Raw genomic sequence first — 19,891 nt, 5'->3', positions numbered from 1 at the left:
GGTTTTGACCTTTTTCCAAGTGGGATTCCAGCTCCGGAGCTGACAGTTCTGTTGGTCTCCGCTTTTGAGTCCTCAGGAGGTTTTGGTCATCACGGAAGGGCGAACGTGTCTTGTTACCTGTGTGAGCACAAGGCCATACAAAGCGTAACACTTCACCTAGCCCAGAAGGTGTAAGGAGAAAACAGTATCTGTGAGACTCAGGTGCTCTTTCTTTTCCAGCTGACATCCCAGCATCCGTATGCTGAAGTGTTCATCGGCCGGCCCCACGTTTGGACGGTTGACCTCAGCAACCAGGAGGAAGTGGAAGATGCCGTGAAAGCAATTTTAAGTCAAAAGGTTGTCTCTTTTATTCCATTTCCCCCATCTGCACTGTGAACTGAGATGCGTGGGCCGTGCAGGCCGTCTGGTTGAGTAATGAGAACATTTCCTTACCAGCTTCCCTCTGGGGTGAGGAAATGGTCACGCCATGGGACATGGCCCAGGGCGGGTTCGTGGGAGCTCTGACAGATGGGAGCTAGTTTGGTGCCCCCGTATGGATGCTGCAGACCCGTTCGGTGTGACTGCTGGGTCCCAGATATAGTGGTAGGAGTTTGAATTAGAACTCGTTTCAGTGCCTAATTGTGTTCTTCTCACCGAGATCGGAAAACACAGACCTGCTCCCCTACAAAACAAAACAAAACACACACACAAAAAAGTAGGAATGACAGGAGCGACTAAGGAAATACTAGGAAATTTTTCTAATGTTTTTTAAATTTATTTCTGAGAGAGAGAGACAACGTGAACAGGGGAGGGTCAGAGAGAGAGGGAGACACAGAATCAGAAACAGGCTCTAGGCTCTGAGCTGGCTGTCAGCACAGAGGCCGACGCGGGGCCCAAACCCACGAACCGTGAGATCATGACCTGAGCCGAAGTCTGACGCTTAACCGACTGAGCCACCCAGGCGCCCCAGGAAATGTTTTTTATAGCACTTATTTATTTGTTTTTTTTTAATAGACACCTTTTTGTTTATTTATTTTGAGACAGAGCACATGTGTATATGCAAGTGGGGGAGGGACGGAGAGAGAGAATCTTGTTCAGCCCGATGCAGGGCTCAAACTCACCAACCATGAGATCATGACCTGAACTAAAATCAAGAGTCAGATGCTTAACTGACTGAACCACCCAGGTGCCCCCAGTTAAGTACCAACCATATGCAGGGCACCCTTGGTGCCCCTGTAGGGGACACTCACTTCTGTTAACGATGGAGGCTGGCTCCCTGCCTGTGGAAGCTCTCCACCCAGTAGCAATGGGCCGACTTAACCTCTCCCAACCCCCCGACTGCCGCGGATGCCACTGGTGTGCTCGTTGCTCTCTGGACTCCTCCTTCCGCAACACCGCTTACACTCTGTCACAGAGTCATATATGGACATGGCTGTACTGAAGACGGGCTGGAATCCGCTTGAGTTGGGGGTTCCAACTCTGCCACCTACTTGTAGCATTCCCTCGGGCACTTACTGAATCTGAGCCTTAATTTCTCCATCTCTAAGTAGGCTTGTACTACCTACTATATAGGTATTTGTAAGGATTCAAGGAGATAATGAATGTAAAGCCCGTAAGCCTAGCATCTACCATATAGTCAGTGTTTAATTTACAGTACTAAGTCACTATTAGTAATACATATATAATCTTATTTTTGTTATCAACAGTCTGGATTTGCACTAGACTGTCAGCAACACGAGGGCAGGAAACCTCTCTCTCTCTCACTGGGGTACTCTGTACCCAGCATAGTGATTTGCCTAATGGATTGAGAGAGAGGAATAGGTGTTTAGCAGACTGTGTTCAGTGCCAACAATAATATGCAAAAGATCGAGAAGTGGAAGTAAGGGGAAGTTTACTGGAAAATGCAGCACTGAGTTAAGTCTTTTAGGATGAGTAGGAATTTGCAAAGCTAAACCGAGAAGTGGACCCAGAAGGGCATGGGTTCAAGACCCAGTGTGAGTAAAGGGGAAGAGGTTGAGTGGAGTATGGCCCCACTGGGCTACCTCCAAATGTCTGCCCCCCATCTCTGGCTCCACCACCAGGGAGTTCTTCCTGTGGAGACCGATGGTTCTTTCTTTCTTTCTTGAGTCCCCAAGTCCCTCAGGGGATTGGTTTCTTAGGTCTACCATAGCAAAGAACCACAAACATGGTGGCGTTAACAACAGAAATTTATTCTCACAGTTTTAGAGGCTAGACGTCCAAAATTAAGATGTCAGCAAGGTCATGCTCCCTCCAAACAAAGCCTATAGTGGGGGAATTCTTCCTTGTATCTCCCACCTTCTGGTGGCCCCAGGCATTCCTTAACTTGCAGCTATAGCACCTCAGTCTGTGTGTGCGCGCACGCCTGTGTGTGTGTGCCTGTGTGTGTGTGCCTGCCTGTCTTTCCCATTCTTTCCCGACCAAAGGATGTCAGTCATACTGAATGAGGGCCCACTCTAATTGAGTATGACCTCAACTTGGTTACCTCTGCAAAGACCCTGTTCTCAAAGATGGTCACATTTGCAGCTTCCGGGAGTTTGGAATTCAGCATGATCTTTCTGAGGGACATAATTCAACCCACAGCACTCGTTTAAGTGCACCTGCCCTTGCAGAGGAGTAATTTAAAAGCTGCCTCTACATGAAGCCGAAAATCTTGGATCATGGTACACAAAACTTGTTAGGTGCTAGATGCCTTTTGTCCGACAAAAATCTAATGGGAATGCCTGATATAAAGCACAGAGAGTGAGGCACTGACTTGTACTTGCTCATTCCTACATGAGATTGACTTCACCCCATGGGACCTCTCATGCTCTACATTTCAACCCTGATCAACCTTTTTTCTCCTTATTCCAAAAACTGTTTAAGACCTCATAAGGGGAAAGAAAAGTAATTATAATAGTGGCTCTTATATAGAAAGAACCTCCTACACAGCTCAAATCTCTCTGTATCTATAGGAGCCTAATCTCACTTAATCTCACTTAATTCTTATACAGATGAAAAGATTGAGGTTTAAAAGTAATAAGTGGGGGCGCCTGGGTGACTCAGTCGGTTGAGCGTCCAACTTCAGCTCAGGTCATGATCTTACAGCTTAGGAGTTCAATCCCCACATCGGGCTCTGTGCTGACAGCTCAGAGCCTGGAGCCTGCTTCAGCGTCTGTGACTCCCTCTCTCTCTGACCCTCCCCTGCTCACGCTGTCTCTCTCTCCTAGAAATAAATAAAACATTAAAAAAAAATTAAAAAAAAAAAAAAGAATATGTCTGACTTAAAATCCTGTGGTTAGTAGAGGAGATCATCAGGACTCAACTCCTGGTCTTCTGGTACCATCTAAGGCCATCTCTCATTGAGTGATGTCAAGCCACCGGTCAGATGGGACCATGGTGGGTCCAGCTGATCTCTGAGAGCATTTCCCAGTAGGAACTGTACTCTGACCTAATGAGCAGGTACTAGAAGAGACAGGACATCTCACAAGAAGGCAGGTGAAGAGGTAAAAAGGAAGGAGAAGGTGGGAAGTTATTGAGAAGTTTGTAGCAGAAACTACCCAGCGCAGCCTGTAGGCATCCATCCTATGGCCTTGTGAATAGTGGTCCTTTTCCCACAAAGCAAGATGGTGAGAACTCTTCCCCTGTTTCTCTGCATCTGGGCCTACTTGGGCTTCTCCATGATTGGATGTGGACTCAGCATTCCTTTTCATTCTACTCCCCAAGGAGGCCTTGACTTGTTTCTGAAGGATAAACATGCAGAAAATTATCACACGCCCCCTACCCCAATCCACACAATAGCTCCTCCATCTGTGTTCTTTCATCAAAGGCCAGGAGTCTGGAGAACTTTCTCACAGAGAGGGCCCTCCCTGTTCCTGTCCTCAGCAGGATGGCTAATGGAACTCACTGGTAGGGGTAGCTTAAGAATACAATTACCCTTTTTTTTTTTTTTTTTTGGCTTTGCTTTTCCTTTTAGAGGAAAATCATTTGGCTTCATATTATTAAAATAGTGAATTGGCCCTAAAGCAATTAATGAGTCAACGTCCCTTTGGTTAAATTGGGTTAGATTTGTAGGAGGATACAGAAAGAGCCATTTTTCTGTATTTATTGCATTCTAATAGATGACCTTTGGAGTCACTTCCATTTCTAATAGATGACCTTTGGAGTAAGTTGTAGGAATGGCCCCAGAGTGTCCAGTCTGTTTCCCACCACATAATTGGATCTGTTGGTGTCGTGGCAGATGGCCACCAATGTTTATTTCACTCTAGAAATTCAACTTGTCACCATATAAATGAGCTTGAAATGCCAAGTCTTCTGCTTTTGTTTTTTTCCATTCCTTCTGTGAACCTTCGAGAGGAGACATACTGGTAGGCCAGAAAGCTTCTGGAATCACCCACAGGTTGAGTACATAAATATCCTTTAAAAGAAAGGGCTATAAAGGGCTATGTCTCTGGGTCAGAGAGGACAGAGCAAGTGTAAAAGCTTGAGATGAGAAGGGGCAGGCTTGCAGCATGGAAGTCAGTTTTCTAGGTATTTTGAGCTTTTCTCAGGTGATCTATTTAGGAACAAGATGACCTGTGTTCCTGCACAATAGCTCTGCCTCGATAGCATAGTACTTATGGCTCTGCCTCTTTTAGCTCTCTCCGGATGGTCGTGGGCAGGGAAGGCTGAGCTAAAACCTGTGTGATTATATGATTGCAGATTTGAAGATATATTATGAAATTAACAGTCATGGTTAAAGAAGATTTCACATACAATGTGTGAATCAACACACACCAAAAGGGGGAAAAGGTGCCTTGAGACCAACTGCTTGGCTGCCTGTGGAAGGATGTCTTCTGTGTCAACCATCCCAATTTATACAGGCTTCAACTCTTAAGTGTTTTATCCAGTTCTCCACCCTGGAAATTTGGGATAGGCAAGCATAGATAGACATAAGTGGGAGATGGTGAAGGTGGCCCTCTGTCCCGTTGCTGGCAAATACTGTTGGGCTCTCTGAAGCTGTAACAGACTAGATTGCTAGTGATTTTGTGCCAAGTGAAATTTCCACATCTGGTTGGTCATGTTTGCTGGCTGCCCCCAAAACACAAGCCTTATAATGTTGGCATATTATACTGTGCAGCAGAGATCAGACCCACATTTCTTCCCTTTTCCCAGGTGTCAATATATTGATCATATTGCCTCCCCCATCCCAGAGAAGCACCTTCTGGGATTTCCTGCTGCTATCTAATAGAGCTTAGGCTCCTTAGTATAAAAATCCTTTTGTGGAGGGGTTGCCTGGGTGGTTCAGTTGAGCATCTGGCCCTTGACTGCAGGTCATGATCTCACAGTTGTGAGATCCAGCCCTGCATCAGGCTTTGACTTAGGCGTGGAGCCTGCTTGGGATTCTCTGTCTCCCTCCACCCCTCCCTCACTTCCACATATGTGTTCTCCCTCTCCCTCTCCTCTCTCTCTGTCTCTCTGTCTCTCTCGAGAAGGAAGGGAGGGAGGGAAAGGGAAAGAAGGGGAGGAAAGGAAAGGAAAGAGAAAGGAAAAGAGAAAGTGAAAGGGAAGGGAAAGGGAAAGTAAAGTAAGGTTAAGGCAAGGTAAGGTAAGGTTTGTGGAAATCCAGTGAACCTCTTCCCAGCCGTGTCTCACCAGCTTTTGTGATCCCAAGCTCTACCCACCAGCTGCTTCTTGCATGTCTAACCTCCCACTACCTGCTCTACCTGGAATGTCTTCCCCATCTGGGCTTGCTAGAGTCATAACTGGCCTTAAAAGCCCAGCATGTGCAGAAGTCTGCTTTGACCTTCTGGCCTCCTAAGACCCGTGACTGAACTCTGCCTCACTTTATTACTCTCTTTCTGCCCCACGAGTTCTTTGGGTACTGCTTACCACAACTGCTAATGCAGACCAATGCCTTTGTCACCATGATAGGTCCTTAGAGCACCCATCATGTGCCCTTCTCACATCATTGAGCGTGCATTCATTCAACAAGTGTTTGCTGAAATCCTACGTGTGCCCCCAGCTCGGCACTGGGATAGAAGGGTAGCCCATCTGCCATGGGGCCTGCCCTGTGGGGCTTTCACCTCTAACAAATGATACCCTCCACCTTTTCTTGAATGCTTGCTGTGTTCTAGACCCCGAACTAAGCACTTTATTCTCTTTTTTTCATATAATCTTTGGCTTAAAAGAGATTTTTATTATCACCATTGTACGCATGAAGAACCTGAGGTAATTTGCTCAGGGTCCCACAGCTAGTGAGGAGCAGAGTGAAGTTGTAAATCCAGGTCTCTTGACATCTAGGTTCATAGTCTTCTCTCCTCATGAGGCACCTGAGTGTGAGTGAATCAGGGGAGGATTGGGTAAGTGCTGTGTCCTCCTCTCTGCTGATACCATGTTCTGTTTCCACAGATTGAGCCATACATGCCATATGAATTCACATGTGAGGGGATGTTGCAGAGAATCAACGCTTTCATTGAAAAACAGGTAAGGCACTTTGGAAGTTCTTTTGGCTCATAACCTCAAGGGGCTCTCGTGAACAGCTAAGAGCTCACTGTGTTTCTGTGGTTATTTTCCTGCTTTGGAAGACTCCACAAGCTGGATGATGGCTTGGTGAAAATTTGAAGCACACACTGTCATGGTCATCTAGGGAACTTAGTCTGTCCTTTAGATAAGAATGTTCTTTTTGTTGGTGGAAAGTCATAATGGAATCTTAGGATGGGAGAGACTGGATGGTCAAGGTGAAGACCTCCGTAACTATCAGACCTGTGCTTGGAATGGGTTCTGAGGGACATCACAAAGACTTGGGTGGAGAAAGGGAAAGAGAGATAGTTCTCTGGTCTTGCCAGATCTTTATTTATCACCCTAAGAAAAGCAAGGATTGAAACCAGGGCATTCTGAGCATTCCCTTAATACACGCTCAATAATTCCAAATACGTTAGGACTCTTAAGTGGTTTTCAAACATCTTTTAAAACATGACCCCTTTTCAAATGAAACGACACAAAACCTAAGTATCTAAAACAGATCAAAGGAGGGCTTCGGTTCTAAAGTAGGGGAGGACTCCAAGAGCCTCACCACCTCCAGCAGATCTTGCACACCATGGATTGTGCTCGGGGCAGTAAAGGCCAAGAGCACCATCGACATCCTTCTATAAAATCTCAATTCCTTAGTCTTCAAAAGCAGCTCGGAGCTACAAATAGATTCAGAACCCCTGTGGACAAAGCAGTATGAACTCCTTGACCGCATTTCAGAAATGGGGGTCTCCTCTTCAGGGGCAAAGCAGAATGCCTTGAGGCAATCGAGATCTTCACACAGTAGGGGATGAGGACTGTGCTGGCTAAAATAGAATTGGCTTGTTGAAAATGTAAGTAGGCGTAGACTGGAGGTCCAAGGTGGGTCTCCGAGGAAAGGTTTGAGGCGACGGACTGGACGCTGCTGCTTGGGGGGTGGGGTGGGGTCACAGGCTCCAGGGTGGTGTGTCTGCTGTTCTGGGTGCTTGTTAGCAGCCAGAGGGTATGCTCTGCAGCCCCGTCACGGCTGTCTAGTTGTATGACTCGGACGCATTACTCATCTTTCTGGGCCTTGGTTTCCTCTCCTGTAGAAGGAGGATAATAGAATTTATAGGGCACGAAGTGCTTAGAACAGGGCTAGCAGGTAGCGCTCCGTGTATGCAAACTAGTACTGTCGATTACATAATATGATACTATGTATCCTATCATAGTCTATAATTATATTGTGATATAATGCAATCCCCGATACAACTCATTGGACTTCACCACAAGAGCTAAGCATCTGAACCATCGTCTCTTCAGTCTTTAATTTTTTTTAATGTTTATTTGAGAGAGAGCACAAGCGGGGAGGGGGGAGAGAGAGAGAGAGAGAGAGAGAGAAAAGGAGACACAGAATCCAAAGCAGGCTGCAGGCTCTGGGCTCACGCTGTCAGCACGGAGCCCAGTGCGGAGCTTGAACCCAGAAACAGTGATATCATGACCAGAGCTGAAGTCAGACACTTAACTGACTGAGCCACTCAGGCACCCCTCATTCACTCTTTATATAATGCCTCCATTAAGAATGACCACATAAGGAGCACTTGGGTGGCCCGGTCGCTTGAGCGTCTGACTTCAGCTCAGGTCATGATCTCAGTTTGTGGGTTCGAGCCCTACATTAGGCTCCGTGCTGACAGCTCAGAGCCTGGAGCCTGCTTTGGATTCTGTGTCTCCCTCTCTCTCTGTCCCTCCCCCACTCATGCTCTATGTCTGTCTCTCAAAAATAAATAAACATTAAAAAAAAAAAAAAAAGAATGACCACATCAGCATCCTAAACTGGAGCAGCCATTTACCTACAGACTTCACGGCCATGAGTACCAAACACATCATGGCACATCATCGCATTTAATGCTCGCAGTATCCTGGGAGGTGGCAGGAATAACCGCTGCCTGGATAACAGGGACCGAGATCTGCGGTCGTGAGCTCCAGGTTTGTTGCTGGCCTGATCTGAGCCTCGACCTCGGTGGCAGACGTCCCAGAGGGGTACTCGCCACCTTCTACCTCCCGGAGCCAGCTGCTGGCCCTTCCCGCAGGTGCAGAGAGTGGCCGTCGGCTCTCCTCTTGCAGTGAGTTTTAAGCCAGTACAGCTCCCACCACCGTCACAGGAATTTTACCAGGATCCCTGCAGCGACTTCTGAAACCACTTCCTCCTTTCCTGTCTCCACTTCCTTCCTGGGAAGACGGTTCCTCACCACCACGTATAAAAAGACTCTTTATCAAGTTTATTTAGAGGCTTCTTCCTTAAGACTGTTGAATCCCAGCCAGTCCTTAAAAGTTCTCACGTGGGCTGATCTCTGTAAATCTATTGCTAGCTTTCCTCTCACACAGGGAGCTCGTATTCCCCACACCGACCTTGCTAAAGGCTCCATAATGCCGGAGCACACCTGGTGCATTCACCTCTGTGTCCCAAGTGCCCCCGCCCGGCACGCAGTAGGGGCACAGTAACTCCCGTTGGAGGGAACGAACAAATGAAAGAGAGCATGTGCAGGTGCGTGTGCTTTTTATTCCTGTGTCCCAGGAGCTAGGAAGCTCCTCTTGGACCTTAGGATTTGGAATACTCACTAATAAAAGTGCCCTTTCACACTAGCACCTTGGCACAGACTGCTGCAGAGCCCGCAGTTCACAGAAATCCGGGCGCTTCTTTTTTAGCCTGCTGTTGTTGATTCACCCGTCCCCTGGGTGAATATTTGTCAGCTGGATTGCCCTGTGGACTGTGCTGGGAGGCAGGGAAGATATCAAGCGACGAGTCCCCGTCCTCAGGTAGCTTCATGTCTCACAGAGAGGCCAGTTAAGTCCACAGGCAATGCCACTGCATAACCTGGATGCTTAGGGATCACATCACTCGGGTGGGGGGAGAGGGGGAGAGTCTCTCCAGAAGCATTTTGCAGGAGGTGAGTCCTGACTGCAGACTGGAGGGTTACCAGGATGACTGGACAGGTCACTGTGCAAAGGCCTGGGGAATAAAAGAGACATTGTGGTGGATTATCTGAAGTTTAGCTGTGAGTGAAGAGAGGCGAGGTGAGAGCTGGGGGAGGAAACACTTGGTAAAACGATGCTGAGGTTCAGCAGAAGAACGCAGATCTGATTCTGGCACAGCAGGGTGAGGGCGGTGGGACCGTCACATTGGCATTCGAGGAAAATCCTTCTAGGAATCTCAGATTTGGGGCATCTCCTCCTAAACATTCTCTCGGGGCTGCCAACAAGCCCTCAGGAGGCCTGTTTCGAGTTTATCCCAAGCCTCTGTGGGAGGGTTTTGTTGAAGCCATAATGCTCCCCCAACTTCAGAGTGGAGATGGGAAGTTGAGACCCCATTGATTCACAGGCTGGGTCTTCTACCTCTGACAAATATCTCCAGGCCTCAGTATTTTAGAGCGTTCGTTATTTCTGCAGCGAGAATATCATCAAAGAGCAGTGAGACTAGAGAGAGGGGTGCTTCTGGTGTGAACAGGAAAGCCTCAAGCTCTGAAGACGTAGTGGCAGCCCAGGCTTCCGGTCCCTTGAACTGACAGAGTGCTGCAGCCCTAATTAGGCTGATCTCTCTGCCTCCAGAGTCTTCCGTGTGATCTGCAAGGGGAGCAGGAAGCTTTTATCTCAGAACCTTTTCAAGGTTGTCCATCCTGCTCACCCAAGGCAGCAGGAGCCGGAGGAAGCCAATTGACAGCAATTGAGAAAACCCCAGGCTTCAGTGTACCTTGAGCGGTTGACAGCTGGAAACCTACCTCATACCCCGCCAACCCTGGGCTCACCCAGTGGGAAAGAGTCCTGACTTGAGGAAAACCACTTACTTTTTTCCCCTAATAACCCCCTCTGCACACACCACCACTGGCTTGCTGTACTGGAAGTGTTGGTTTGGATTGCATGCTGTTCTAAAGCAGGTCTCTAAGAGGTGCTCCCTCTAGGAGGGGGGGAGGAGCTGGGGGCGGTGCCAAGGCGAAAATCCCTTGTAATCTAAGATCAAGAGCATTATTCTTCCCTAACCTGAGTGTCTGGGCCTGTTAAGGTTCTCATTATGCATTTCTTGGGTAAGATTTAGGTAGTTGCCTCAGGCCAGAGAGTTGAGGTTGATTTCTGAAAACCATGCATATGTTCCTCAATCCTGTTTTCTCCTTCCTGTAAAGACCCTGTAAAATATACGGAATGCTTATGCTCATGTTAAAGAGCTGTATAATTCATGTGAAAAGCGTTGTGGAGATGGGGAAAAATGAGTTAATTCCCAAGAGTCACTGTGGAATCCGCTTCAGCTCCTGGGAAATCTGGCTTATCGGGGCCCAACTTAAACCTCCCTGGGGAGTGTTCTAGATGCAAGGACAAGCCTGGCGCTGACTCTGAGTAGTCCAGGGTAGCAGGGAATGGTGGAAAGAGGATTCAGGGAAAGAGGAAAAGGAACTGCAAAGGGGAGAGGCTTGGCCTTAGTTTGGGGAATGTTTGCTCTTTGGAGAAATGAATGGCTGCTGTTTACCTAGCCATTCTCCATCTCCGAGAGACTGAGTGAGTCATGACGAAGTGCTGGAGCCTGGAGCCTGGCTCTTGTCCCACTCTCCGTAGCCTTGGGTGAGTTCCTAACCTCCCTGCCCTGCTGCTTCTGTGCAGTGGGGATGACATTACCTACCCATAAGGTGGATGGAGGAATCAGGTGTGGAGCCGAGAACACACAATGCCTGACACAGAGTAGGTTCTCGGAAAGCCCTGGCTCCTTGCTGCTGCAGAAACAGCTTCATTGATAACGTAAGTTACAGATCATAAACTTCCCTCCATGAAAGGATACAATTCAGTGGGTTTTTTAATCACATTGATAGAGGCATGCAGTTACCACCACCATCTAGTTTTCCAACATTTCCATCACCCCCAAAAAGCTTGTGTGGACCTCTTTGCAGTCAGTCATCGCTCTAGCTCTCAGGGACATGCTGGTCTGTGTCCTGACTGTAGATTTGCCTTTTCTGGAGACTGCTGGCTGCTTCGACTCATCATAATGTGTGTGAGCTTCATACACGCACATGTATCAGCACTTCATTGTTTTGTTAATTGCGGAATGATGTACCCACTGTATGGATACATCACTGTTTATCCGTTCACCAGTTGATGGGCATGTGTGTCATTTCCTGTGGCTAAGGTGAAGAGTGTGGCTGTGAACAGTCACAGGCACGTGGCTGTATGTTGTCCTTTCTCCCGGGTAGTCTCTCAGTACTAGCTGAGTAGACGATGTGGCAGATCTGTGTCTAACTCCTTTAAGGGTGAGCTTCTTGGCCCGTTGATTTGCGTGTGTAGAGGTCATCCATGAACATTAGTCGCTACACTGCAGCATCACAACCACCTCCTGTTGTGTCTTCATCCACACCCACCACTAAGAATCAGTCCAGGGGCCACCTGTGGGCAAAATTCACTCTTCTGAGGACAGCAGAGGTCGAGAATGGTGGGTACCAATGGGTAACTGAAAAATCTTGAACCAGTCAGTCTGTACTGAACACCTTTTTTGCACCAGATCCTGTGTCACCCAGCCGTAACAGACGTGACAGGTGTGTTCCTTACTGCTCAGGTAGCTGGCTCAATTTGGCCCAAACTCCAATTTCAAGGCCTAGAACCTGTCCCTCCTTTTTTTTTTTTTTCCCCAAATTCCTAGCCTCACTTCCTCTAGATCCTGCCCCCAGACCTAAATCTGAACCTATCTTCTCGGCCCCTCACAGTGAATTTCTAGAGAAATCCATTTGCACCTGATCTGTCATGGGTGCAGTAACTCTGTTAAAGGTTTGGCCAGGGCTAGGTGGGGCTGGAGGGCTGTGGAGGAGATCCTGTCATAAACAACAAGGAGAGAGTGATGGGCCAGCCCTTCCACTTCGCGGGGAGGGACAGGGAGGCAGCATTCCCTCATGTTCTCTAGCTCTGGGAATCCCATTTCCCCATGCTGTGACTAAGTCCCCACGGCTAAGGCAGCACCCTTACTTCTTTTCCACAGTGAGTTGTCTTCATTCGTTCAAACCTTGCTCTTTCTCATAAATTTGTTGACAGTAAGCCTTTCTTAGTTGAGTCACTGAAGGAAAATTTCACAATAGTCACGCAAATTTGGCAACTGGTTGGAATAACTGTTAGAGAGGAATGCAGGTGTTCTGTGTTCTAAGTGGGCTTATTAACCAGACTGGAAATCACCAAGTCTCATTCTAGCTGTAGAAAGCCGCTCTGAGTTAGGAAGATCTTGTCCCTTTCTCCTTCTACTCTTTTTTTTTTTTTTTTTTTTTTATACTTCAAAGTTTTATTTGCTCAAAACATTAGAATATATGATTTATTTGTTACTATAAGTGACACAACAACACAAATTAAAAGGCAAAATAAATTGGTTATATGTTGGAGTAGAAAATATTTTAGGAAGCTCATATAAAATGCCTAAAATGTATGTTATTTTTAGTTGACAAAGAAGCTACAAGAAGAATCAGCTGAAATATGTTGAAATTAATTGTCACTGAAATACAAAAGTGAAATAGAAATAGAATAGGATAGAAACAGAAAACATGTATATTAATTTTTGTTGCTGTGTAACACATTGTCACAAGTTAACAATTTAAAAAACACCCTTTGACATTCCCACAATTCTGTAGGTCAAAATTTTGGGCATGACTAATTGAGTTCTCTGCCCAGCATCTCACAAGGCTGTAATCAAGGTATCCATTGGGCTTCATTCTCATGTGGAGCTCAGGATCTGTTATCAAACTCATTCAGGTTATTGGTAGTATTTAGATCATTGTGGTTACAGTTTACTGTCAAAGATGGCCCTCAAGACTTTGCCTCCTGTTATATACAGTATTGGCCGATCACTATCTTGAAAGTGTAGGCTCACCCCAAGGACCTGATTTTAACAAATAAAATAGAAGAAAATGATGCAGTACCATTTCCATGATTAGGTTAAAATGTGATTGTCTACCATGCCATCTGTGCTCTCAGTGCAGAGTCTGATGTGGGGCTCAAACCCACAAACCATGACATCATGACCTGAGCAGAAATCAAGAAGAATTAAATACTAAATAACAGTAACAAACAAGCACATATTAATCCAAAGAGTTGGGGTGAAAGCAGAGAGGCCAACAGAAAATAAAAATAATTGTAACGCTGAATGATAACTTTCTCTCCTCTCCAAGACTTCCGATAAAAATTATATCATAATTTGATACCTAGATTTAATGACTATGTAAATATTGTTTATGATTATCATTCAGTGTTACAATTATTTAATACTTCTTACATAAATATTACTTCAACTTTTTCAACTGTAACTTCTCTTGATAAAGCTAATCATGTAAATGAAATGATTAATTCTTTTTTTTTTTTTTTACAAATAGTTTATTGTCAAATTAGTTTCTACATAACACTCAGTGCTCATCATCTCCTTCTACTCTTAAAGCCTCCGGAGGCCAGAATCCTTCAACTTAGTTCAACAGCTCTTTACTGAGCACCACTTATCTACAAACTGCCATGTTTGCAATAAGCCACTTACTTCTATTTCACCTACGAGGCCCGACCCAGAAGTCCCTATTTCCTGGGAGCCTTGACTGACTGCTCCCGCCACCTCACTTGCCATCCCCACAGAGTTAATCATTTACCTCCTCCAAGTGGCCTTTACACCCTATTTGGACCTCTGCTTTCTACTCCTCTGTAATTCTTTAAATGTGGGCCTCTCTTACCAGACTGTGCGCTGAGCCTTTGAGCCCAGAGTCTGTGTTTCATGTATGTTCATGTGTCTAGCACCCAGCATAGACCTGAATGGGTTTGGGTGAAGTTTAGAATGGATGAATGAGAACCTTCAAAGCCACCACATGATAGGAGTGTTTCACAGAGGGGTGTTTGAACTCCAATGCCTGGGTCATTCTGAGGGCAGCCTCTCACTCCTGCCCAGAACTCCCCAGTGGCTTTTACCTCTCTCTTAAGGAAAAGCCAAAGCCATGTGGGGTGACTCCCTTGGACCTTCTGGGCCCCATCTCCTGCTTTGGCCCCCAAAACACACAGCTCTGCTCCTGCTTCATGTAACTCCCTGCTCCTCTGGAAACCTGCTAGGCACTCCCTTATCACAGCCTGTGATCTTGGTTTGCCTCTGCCTGGAATGTTCTTCCCCGGTGCTAGAAAAGTCACTTACACATAGAGTAACAATGAGAGCCAAGCTGTAGATGGCACTTTTCTGAACACTTAAACATTATAGTAGCTCCCCCCTGATCTGCCGGGGATGCATTTCAAGACACCCCGTGGATTCCTGCAACCTTGGATAGTAGTATCAAATATATGTACCATGTTTTTTCCCATGCACACATACCTGTGATAAAGTTTAATTTATACATGCGCACAGAAAGAGATTCACGGCAATAATAAAACAGTTTTAACAATATAGTGTCAAAAAAGTTATGTGGATGTGATCTCTCTCAGAACGTCTTACTGTCCTGTGCTCCCCCTTCCTGTGATGCTATGAGATGATTAAGTACCTTTCTGAGGAGATGAAGTAGGTGAATGGCTCAGGCGCTGGGAGGTAGCATCAGGCTTACTACTGATCTCCCGGCCGACCGTCAGAGGATCATCTCCTTTGGGATCACGGCTGACCACAGGAAACTGCACATGGTGGTGGGTTTTGGGGGTTTAGGGAGACTACTGTGTAATTGACTGAATCCCCCACACAGCTCTGCAAGGTAGCAAATGATATTTACTTGATCTTAAAGTCGAGGAAACTGAGGCAGAGAAAGTGTGTAACTAGCCAAGATTGCTCAGCTAATAAATGGGGGAGCAAAGTTTCAAACCCAGACAGTCTAGAGTTCTGAACCCATGGGCTTTCTTAGCAAGCGTTTTGTTGACTGGATGAATCCGTGAATGGGTGAAAGAGAATGAGTGCTTCGAGCAGGGAGACGAGGCAGGTCGGTGTTGCGGTATTTGCCTGTTCCGAGGTGAAGGAAACAGTGAGGGCTTACACCTGGAGGTGAGGTGAGGCCTGTGACCCCACTGCCAGTTCGTTTGTGCCCTGCAGGCAACGGGGCAAAGAGGTGGCTTTCGGTGAAGGGTGACTTGCTCTGTCTAATCCAGGCAATTCAGTGCTTACCTCTGGATCTGGCAGCAAGTAATGCTCTATCTTGGAATATTCTCTCTACCATCTCCAAGAGCCTTGAGAGTCCCCTCATTGTATTTCACCAGAACTATGTAAGGACCAAAGGACAAATGGTGTTTTCTCCATCGTAGCCGTGAGAGCAGGCAGAGAGTCCCAGGGCCCCCTGTGGGTGTCCCAAACCTGGTGGCCAGAATCGCACCCCTGGTCCCCACACCTCTCCTGCCTCACCTGGTGTCATGCTTACCAGGACATCTTCCGAGTTTCCAGATGGTTCTCCAAGCTGTTTCTACTATTTCTTATCCTACTGGCCCCCAGCACAGACTCATGAGAGGAATGCCAGACCAGCCCTCCGTGAGCCACAAGCAGGGATGACTGCGGCCCAAAGTTCACGTGCCCTTGACCTCAGCTTGCATGTTGAAGGGAGCCTGGAAGAGGTCGGCTAGAGTGTTTGACTAAGGAATGAGCACCTGGGGCAGATCGCCCTGCAGCCTAGCTTTGAGGGCACGCCCCTTCACAGTGCCACCCTCACAGTGCCGACCTGCCCTTCCCCAAGGACGTGCTGGGCTCCACTTACCCAGGAGCACCCCGGCTTCCGCAGATGCCAATGCCTGCAGTGCCCCCAAGCCCTGGACAGGGCAGAGGCGACCCCTCCGTGGAGGGGCAAGGGGCAGGAGATGAGTGTCGGTGCAGCACCTGGCTGTTGGCCAGTCTTCTGTCAGCTCCATCCCTTACAGTCTGTTAGCATCAGTCCTCAGACACACAGCACAGGCAGAAGCAGAGCGGGTAACCTGCCCGAGCCAGAACGGGGGCACGGCTCACACCCGCATCCTCTGACTCGAAGCACTTACCTTGGCACGTCATCTGCTCTGACAAGCAGTCTTTCTGCTTGTTTCAGTTTTACCCCTTGGACTGCTTCACATACTGTACATGGCTGAGAATTCATGGAAATGGTGTCTTGAGAGTCTACCCGATTCAGGGGCACCTGGGCAGCTTAGTGGGTTAAGTGTCCGCCTCTTGATTTCTGCTCAGGTTTCACGGTTTGTAGGTTCGAACCCCACATCCAGTTCTGCTCTGGCAGTGTGGAGTCTGCTTGGGATTCTTTCTCTTTCCATCTATCTCTGCCCCTCCCCTACTTGTACTCACTTTGCTCGCTCTCCCTCTCTCTCACACCCTCTCTCTCTCTTTCTCAAAATAAATGAACTTTAATAAAGAAAGAGTCCACCAGACTCAGCAAATGAAGAGATACCACCCTCCACTCTAACTGCCTGTAGGTATTCTCTGAGAAGAGACAGTCTTTGTTTTCTTACAAGTTATAAAAGCCAGAATTGGAGCCATTAGCTCTCTTGGGTTTCCAGTTCCCCAGCCTAACCCAGGGTGGGGCCAAACTAAATTCTGGTAGCAAAGAAAAATTCTCACTTGGCCCCTAGTGTGGACAATATAATCTGATTTGATTTCCTGTCTAGTGTTGACAGTGTCGGATTTGGTGTTGGATTTAAAGTTTGGCTTTGAGTCAGAGTGGCTAAAATGAGCAAATCAGAGAACTCTAGATGCTGGCGAGGATGTGGAGAAACGGGCACCCTCCTGCACTGTTGGTGGGAATGTAAACTGGTACAGCCCCTCTGGAAAACAGTGTGGAGGTTCCTCAGGAAACTAACAATAGAACTCCCTTATGACCCAGCAATAGCACTGCTAGGAATTTACCCAAGGGATACAGAAATGCTGAGGCATAGGAGCACATGTACCCCAATGTTCATAGCAGCACTCTCCACAATAGCTAAAACATGGAAAGAGCCTAAGTGTCCATCAACAGACGAATGGATCAAGAAGATGTGGTTTATCTATACCATGGAATACTCCATGGCAATGAGAAACAATGAAATCTGGCCATGTGTAGCAACATGGATGGACCTTGAGGGTGTTATGCTGAGCGAAATAAGTCAGGCAGAGAAGGACAAATACCATATGTTTGCACGTATAGGAGGATTAGGAGGAACTTGACGGAGGACCAAGGGGGAGAAGAAGGGCGGAAATGGTGGGGGAAAGGGAGAGAGGCAAACCATGAGAGACTCTTGAATGCTGACAAAAACTGAGGACTGATGGATGTGGGGGGGGAGGGGGGGATGGGCATGAAGGAGGGCACTTTGGGGATGAGCACTGAGTGTTATGTAGAAACTAATTTGACAATAAACTATTTGTAAAAAAATAAATAAATAAATAAAGTTTGGCTTTGGTGTTGGATTTTAAAAAGGCTATAGAAGTTCTCAGATGGCTTGCAGAGAGTTATAAGCAAAGTTGCTTGCATTAGCGAGCCAGAGAAACCACCAAAAAGCAATACTTAACCTTTTCCAAATATCTGTGTGTCCACTCAGCCCTGACCAGTAACTCCATTGTTCATCATGTGCTCTCCGTCTTCCTGTTTGGTGACAGCCATCCTCATGGGATGGACAGAGTACCAAAGGCCAGCCAGTGAGTTTCCATCTGCTCCCAGGGAAGAGAGGGACAGCCACCAGTGAACAGTGATCTTTGGGGTGCATGGATCTGTGTAGTCACCCAGTCCAAGGTCATTGTGCTGCCCAGGGCTTAGCAGGCACATGGATTGTGCTCAAGATCATCGTGAATCTGAGGAGTCAAGTAGCATCTTCCCACCACTTATTGCTCTGTCTGTGGGAGGGCCAGGGCTGTGAAGCGGGACACTCCGCCTGCCCTCCCGCCATGCATCACTTTCAGAAGGTTAGCCTGCATCCTCATAGCTCTAAATAATCCAGTGTATTTCTATCAACTCTGCATTGGTAGGCTCTCTGGAATCTTCTGTTAGGCTGTCTTGAATCCATGTTCAGAGTGTCTCAACCACATGCCATAAAGGATTTCTCTTCGTTAGCCGCCAAACTCGCTCAGCCTCCAGCAGTCCAGTCCCCTCATGACAGAATCATGGGATGTGGAGGACCACAGTGGATTTGCCCTGCCTGGTGGGGTCTTCATCGTGATTTGAGGAGACTAGACTAGAACCCAGCGCTGAGTAGTCCCTACCTGCCAGTCGGCTTTCTCACCCTGTGACAGCATCACGGCTTTCAGGAAGGAGGTGGGGAGAGGCAGGAGCCGTAGGAAGTCATTAGTATCCTCATCTTCACTTTCCTAATGAGTCAGGATGTACGCTGAGCCGGCTGCCCGCAGGGCCTGGGAAGCGTCCCCTTTGCTCTTTTCTGTTTTTTGTTGTTGTTGTTGTTGTTTTGGGGTTTTTTTTTGTTTTTTTGTTTTTGTTTTTGTTTTGCTAAAAGTCGTGTAAGCACAAATTAAAAAAAAATAAAAATAATAATGCAAGCAACAGAAAAGGGTCCTGCTGGATGTAGTTCCGGCCTGCTCCCTGAGGCTGCGCCCACTTCATTGCTAAGGGACAGGACAGTGGCAGGCCCCACCTTCAGTGCTCCAAGTGACCAGCCCAGGAGGCCCGGGGCGTGAAACGTTTCCTTTGCAGGTGCCCGTTCTGGATGCGCAGGGCCCTGAGATGATAAATCAGCTCCTCATGTACACAGAGCAAGGAGTGGAAACATGAGGACACGTAAAATATTCCAGGAAGACATATGCTGAAAAGTAAATCTCCTGACCACCCCAGATCGTGTTACTTAGTTCCCTTCTCCGCCCCGCCCATGCCAGACAGATTCACGTAAGCTCCAAGGAGCTTACGTGCCTTTGGAAGTACCTTTCAGGCTCCTCCCCCAGTGCGGACACAAATGGAAACACTGTATGTACAACAACCTTCCCCTGCTGAGTCCTGAAGAGGTCTCCACAGCAGCACACGGGAGTCACTTGCATTTTGGAGTATTGTTTGTGTTTGAACAGTTAGCTTTTTTGCCTCTGCTCTGACAAGGCTGCTGTGATATCCTGTGTAGGTTTCTTTGAATCCCACATGTCCCCATGTGCCTGTAGGGTGCATTCCTACCAGTGGCATTCAGCGCCCAGGGTCCGATGCCCTCCTGGACTCGCGACTAGTGTGCCCCAGGAACAGTTGAGCAAGCATGGCGGCTCAGGTGTCCAGCGGAGACGCCACCTCCTGCAGGCTGTGCCACCCGGGGACCCCGGAATGTTGTGAGGTGTCCGACGGCTTCTGGGGGGCAGTCGTGCACCAGCTCCCACCACTGGTACCTACTCAGGGTTGCTTCAGGCACAGCCCAAGTGCAAGCCTGGGGTTCCAGGGCACGGAGAGCTTCCTGCTCCTCTGCCGCCCTTTCCCCGAGCCCTCCCGGTCTGTCTGCTCATCAGCCATTGCGCCCGATCGTGCCACACAGGTTCCTTCCTGGCCCTCTCACCCACGGCACGTCCCTCTAC

The 19,891-nt window shown here is 47.6% G+C and overlaps 1 protein-coding gene across 7 annotated transcripts in view; it reads left to right on the top strand.

The window, feature by feature from the left end:
- MGAT5 (alpha-1,6-mannosylglycoprotein 6-beta-N-acetylglucosaminyltransferase) overlaps positions 1–19,891 on the top strand; it is a 330,034-nt gene that overhangs the window by 303,056 nt on the left and 7,087 nt on the right. For all 7 annotated transcript variants that reach the window (XM_039229960.1, XM_039229959.1, XM_039229962.1 and 4 more), the window contains 2 exons: positions 220–336; positions 6,367–6,441. In XM_039229960.1, the coding sequence (XP_039085891.1) occupies positions 220–336; positions 6,367–6,441 (192 nt within the window). The remainder of the gene's footprint in view (positions 1–219; positions 337–6,366; positions 6,442–19,891) is intronic.

Source organism: Hyaena hyaena, unplaced genomic scaffold (assembly GCF_003009895.1).
Source record: "Hyaena hyaena isolate Hyena2069 unplaced genomic scaffold, ASM300989v1 scaffold_41, whole genome shotgun sequence".
Classification (NCBI taxonomy): Eukaryota; Metazoa; Chordata; class Mammalia; order Carnivora; family Hyaenidae; genus Hyaena; species Hyaena hyaena.
The sequence above is the reverse complement of the archived record's forward strand: the minus strand, read 5'-3'. Positions and strand labels throughout refer to the sequence as shown.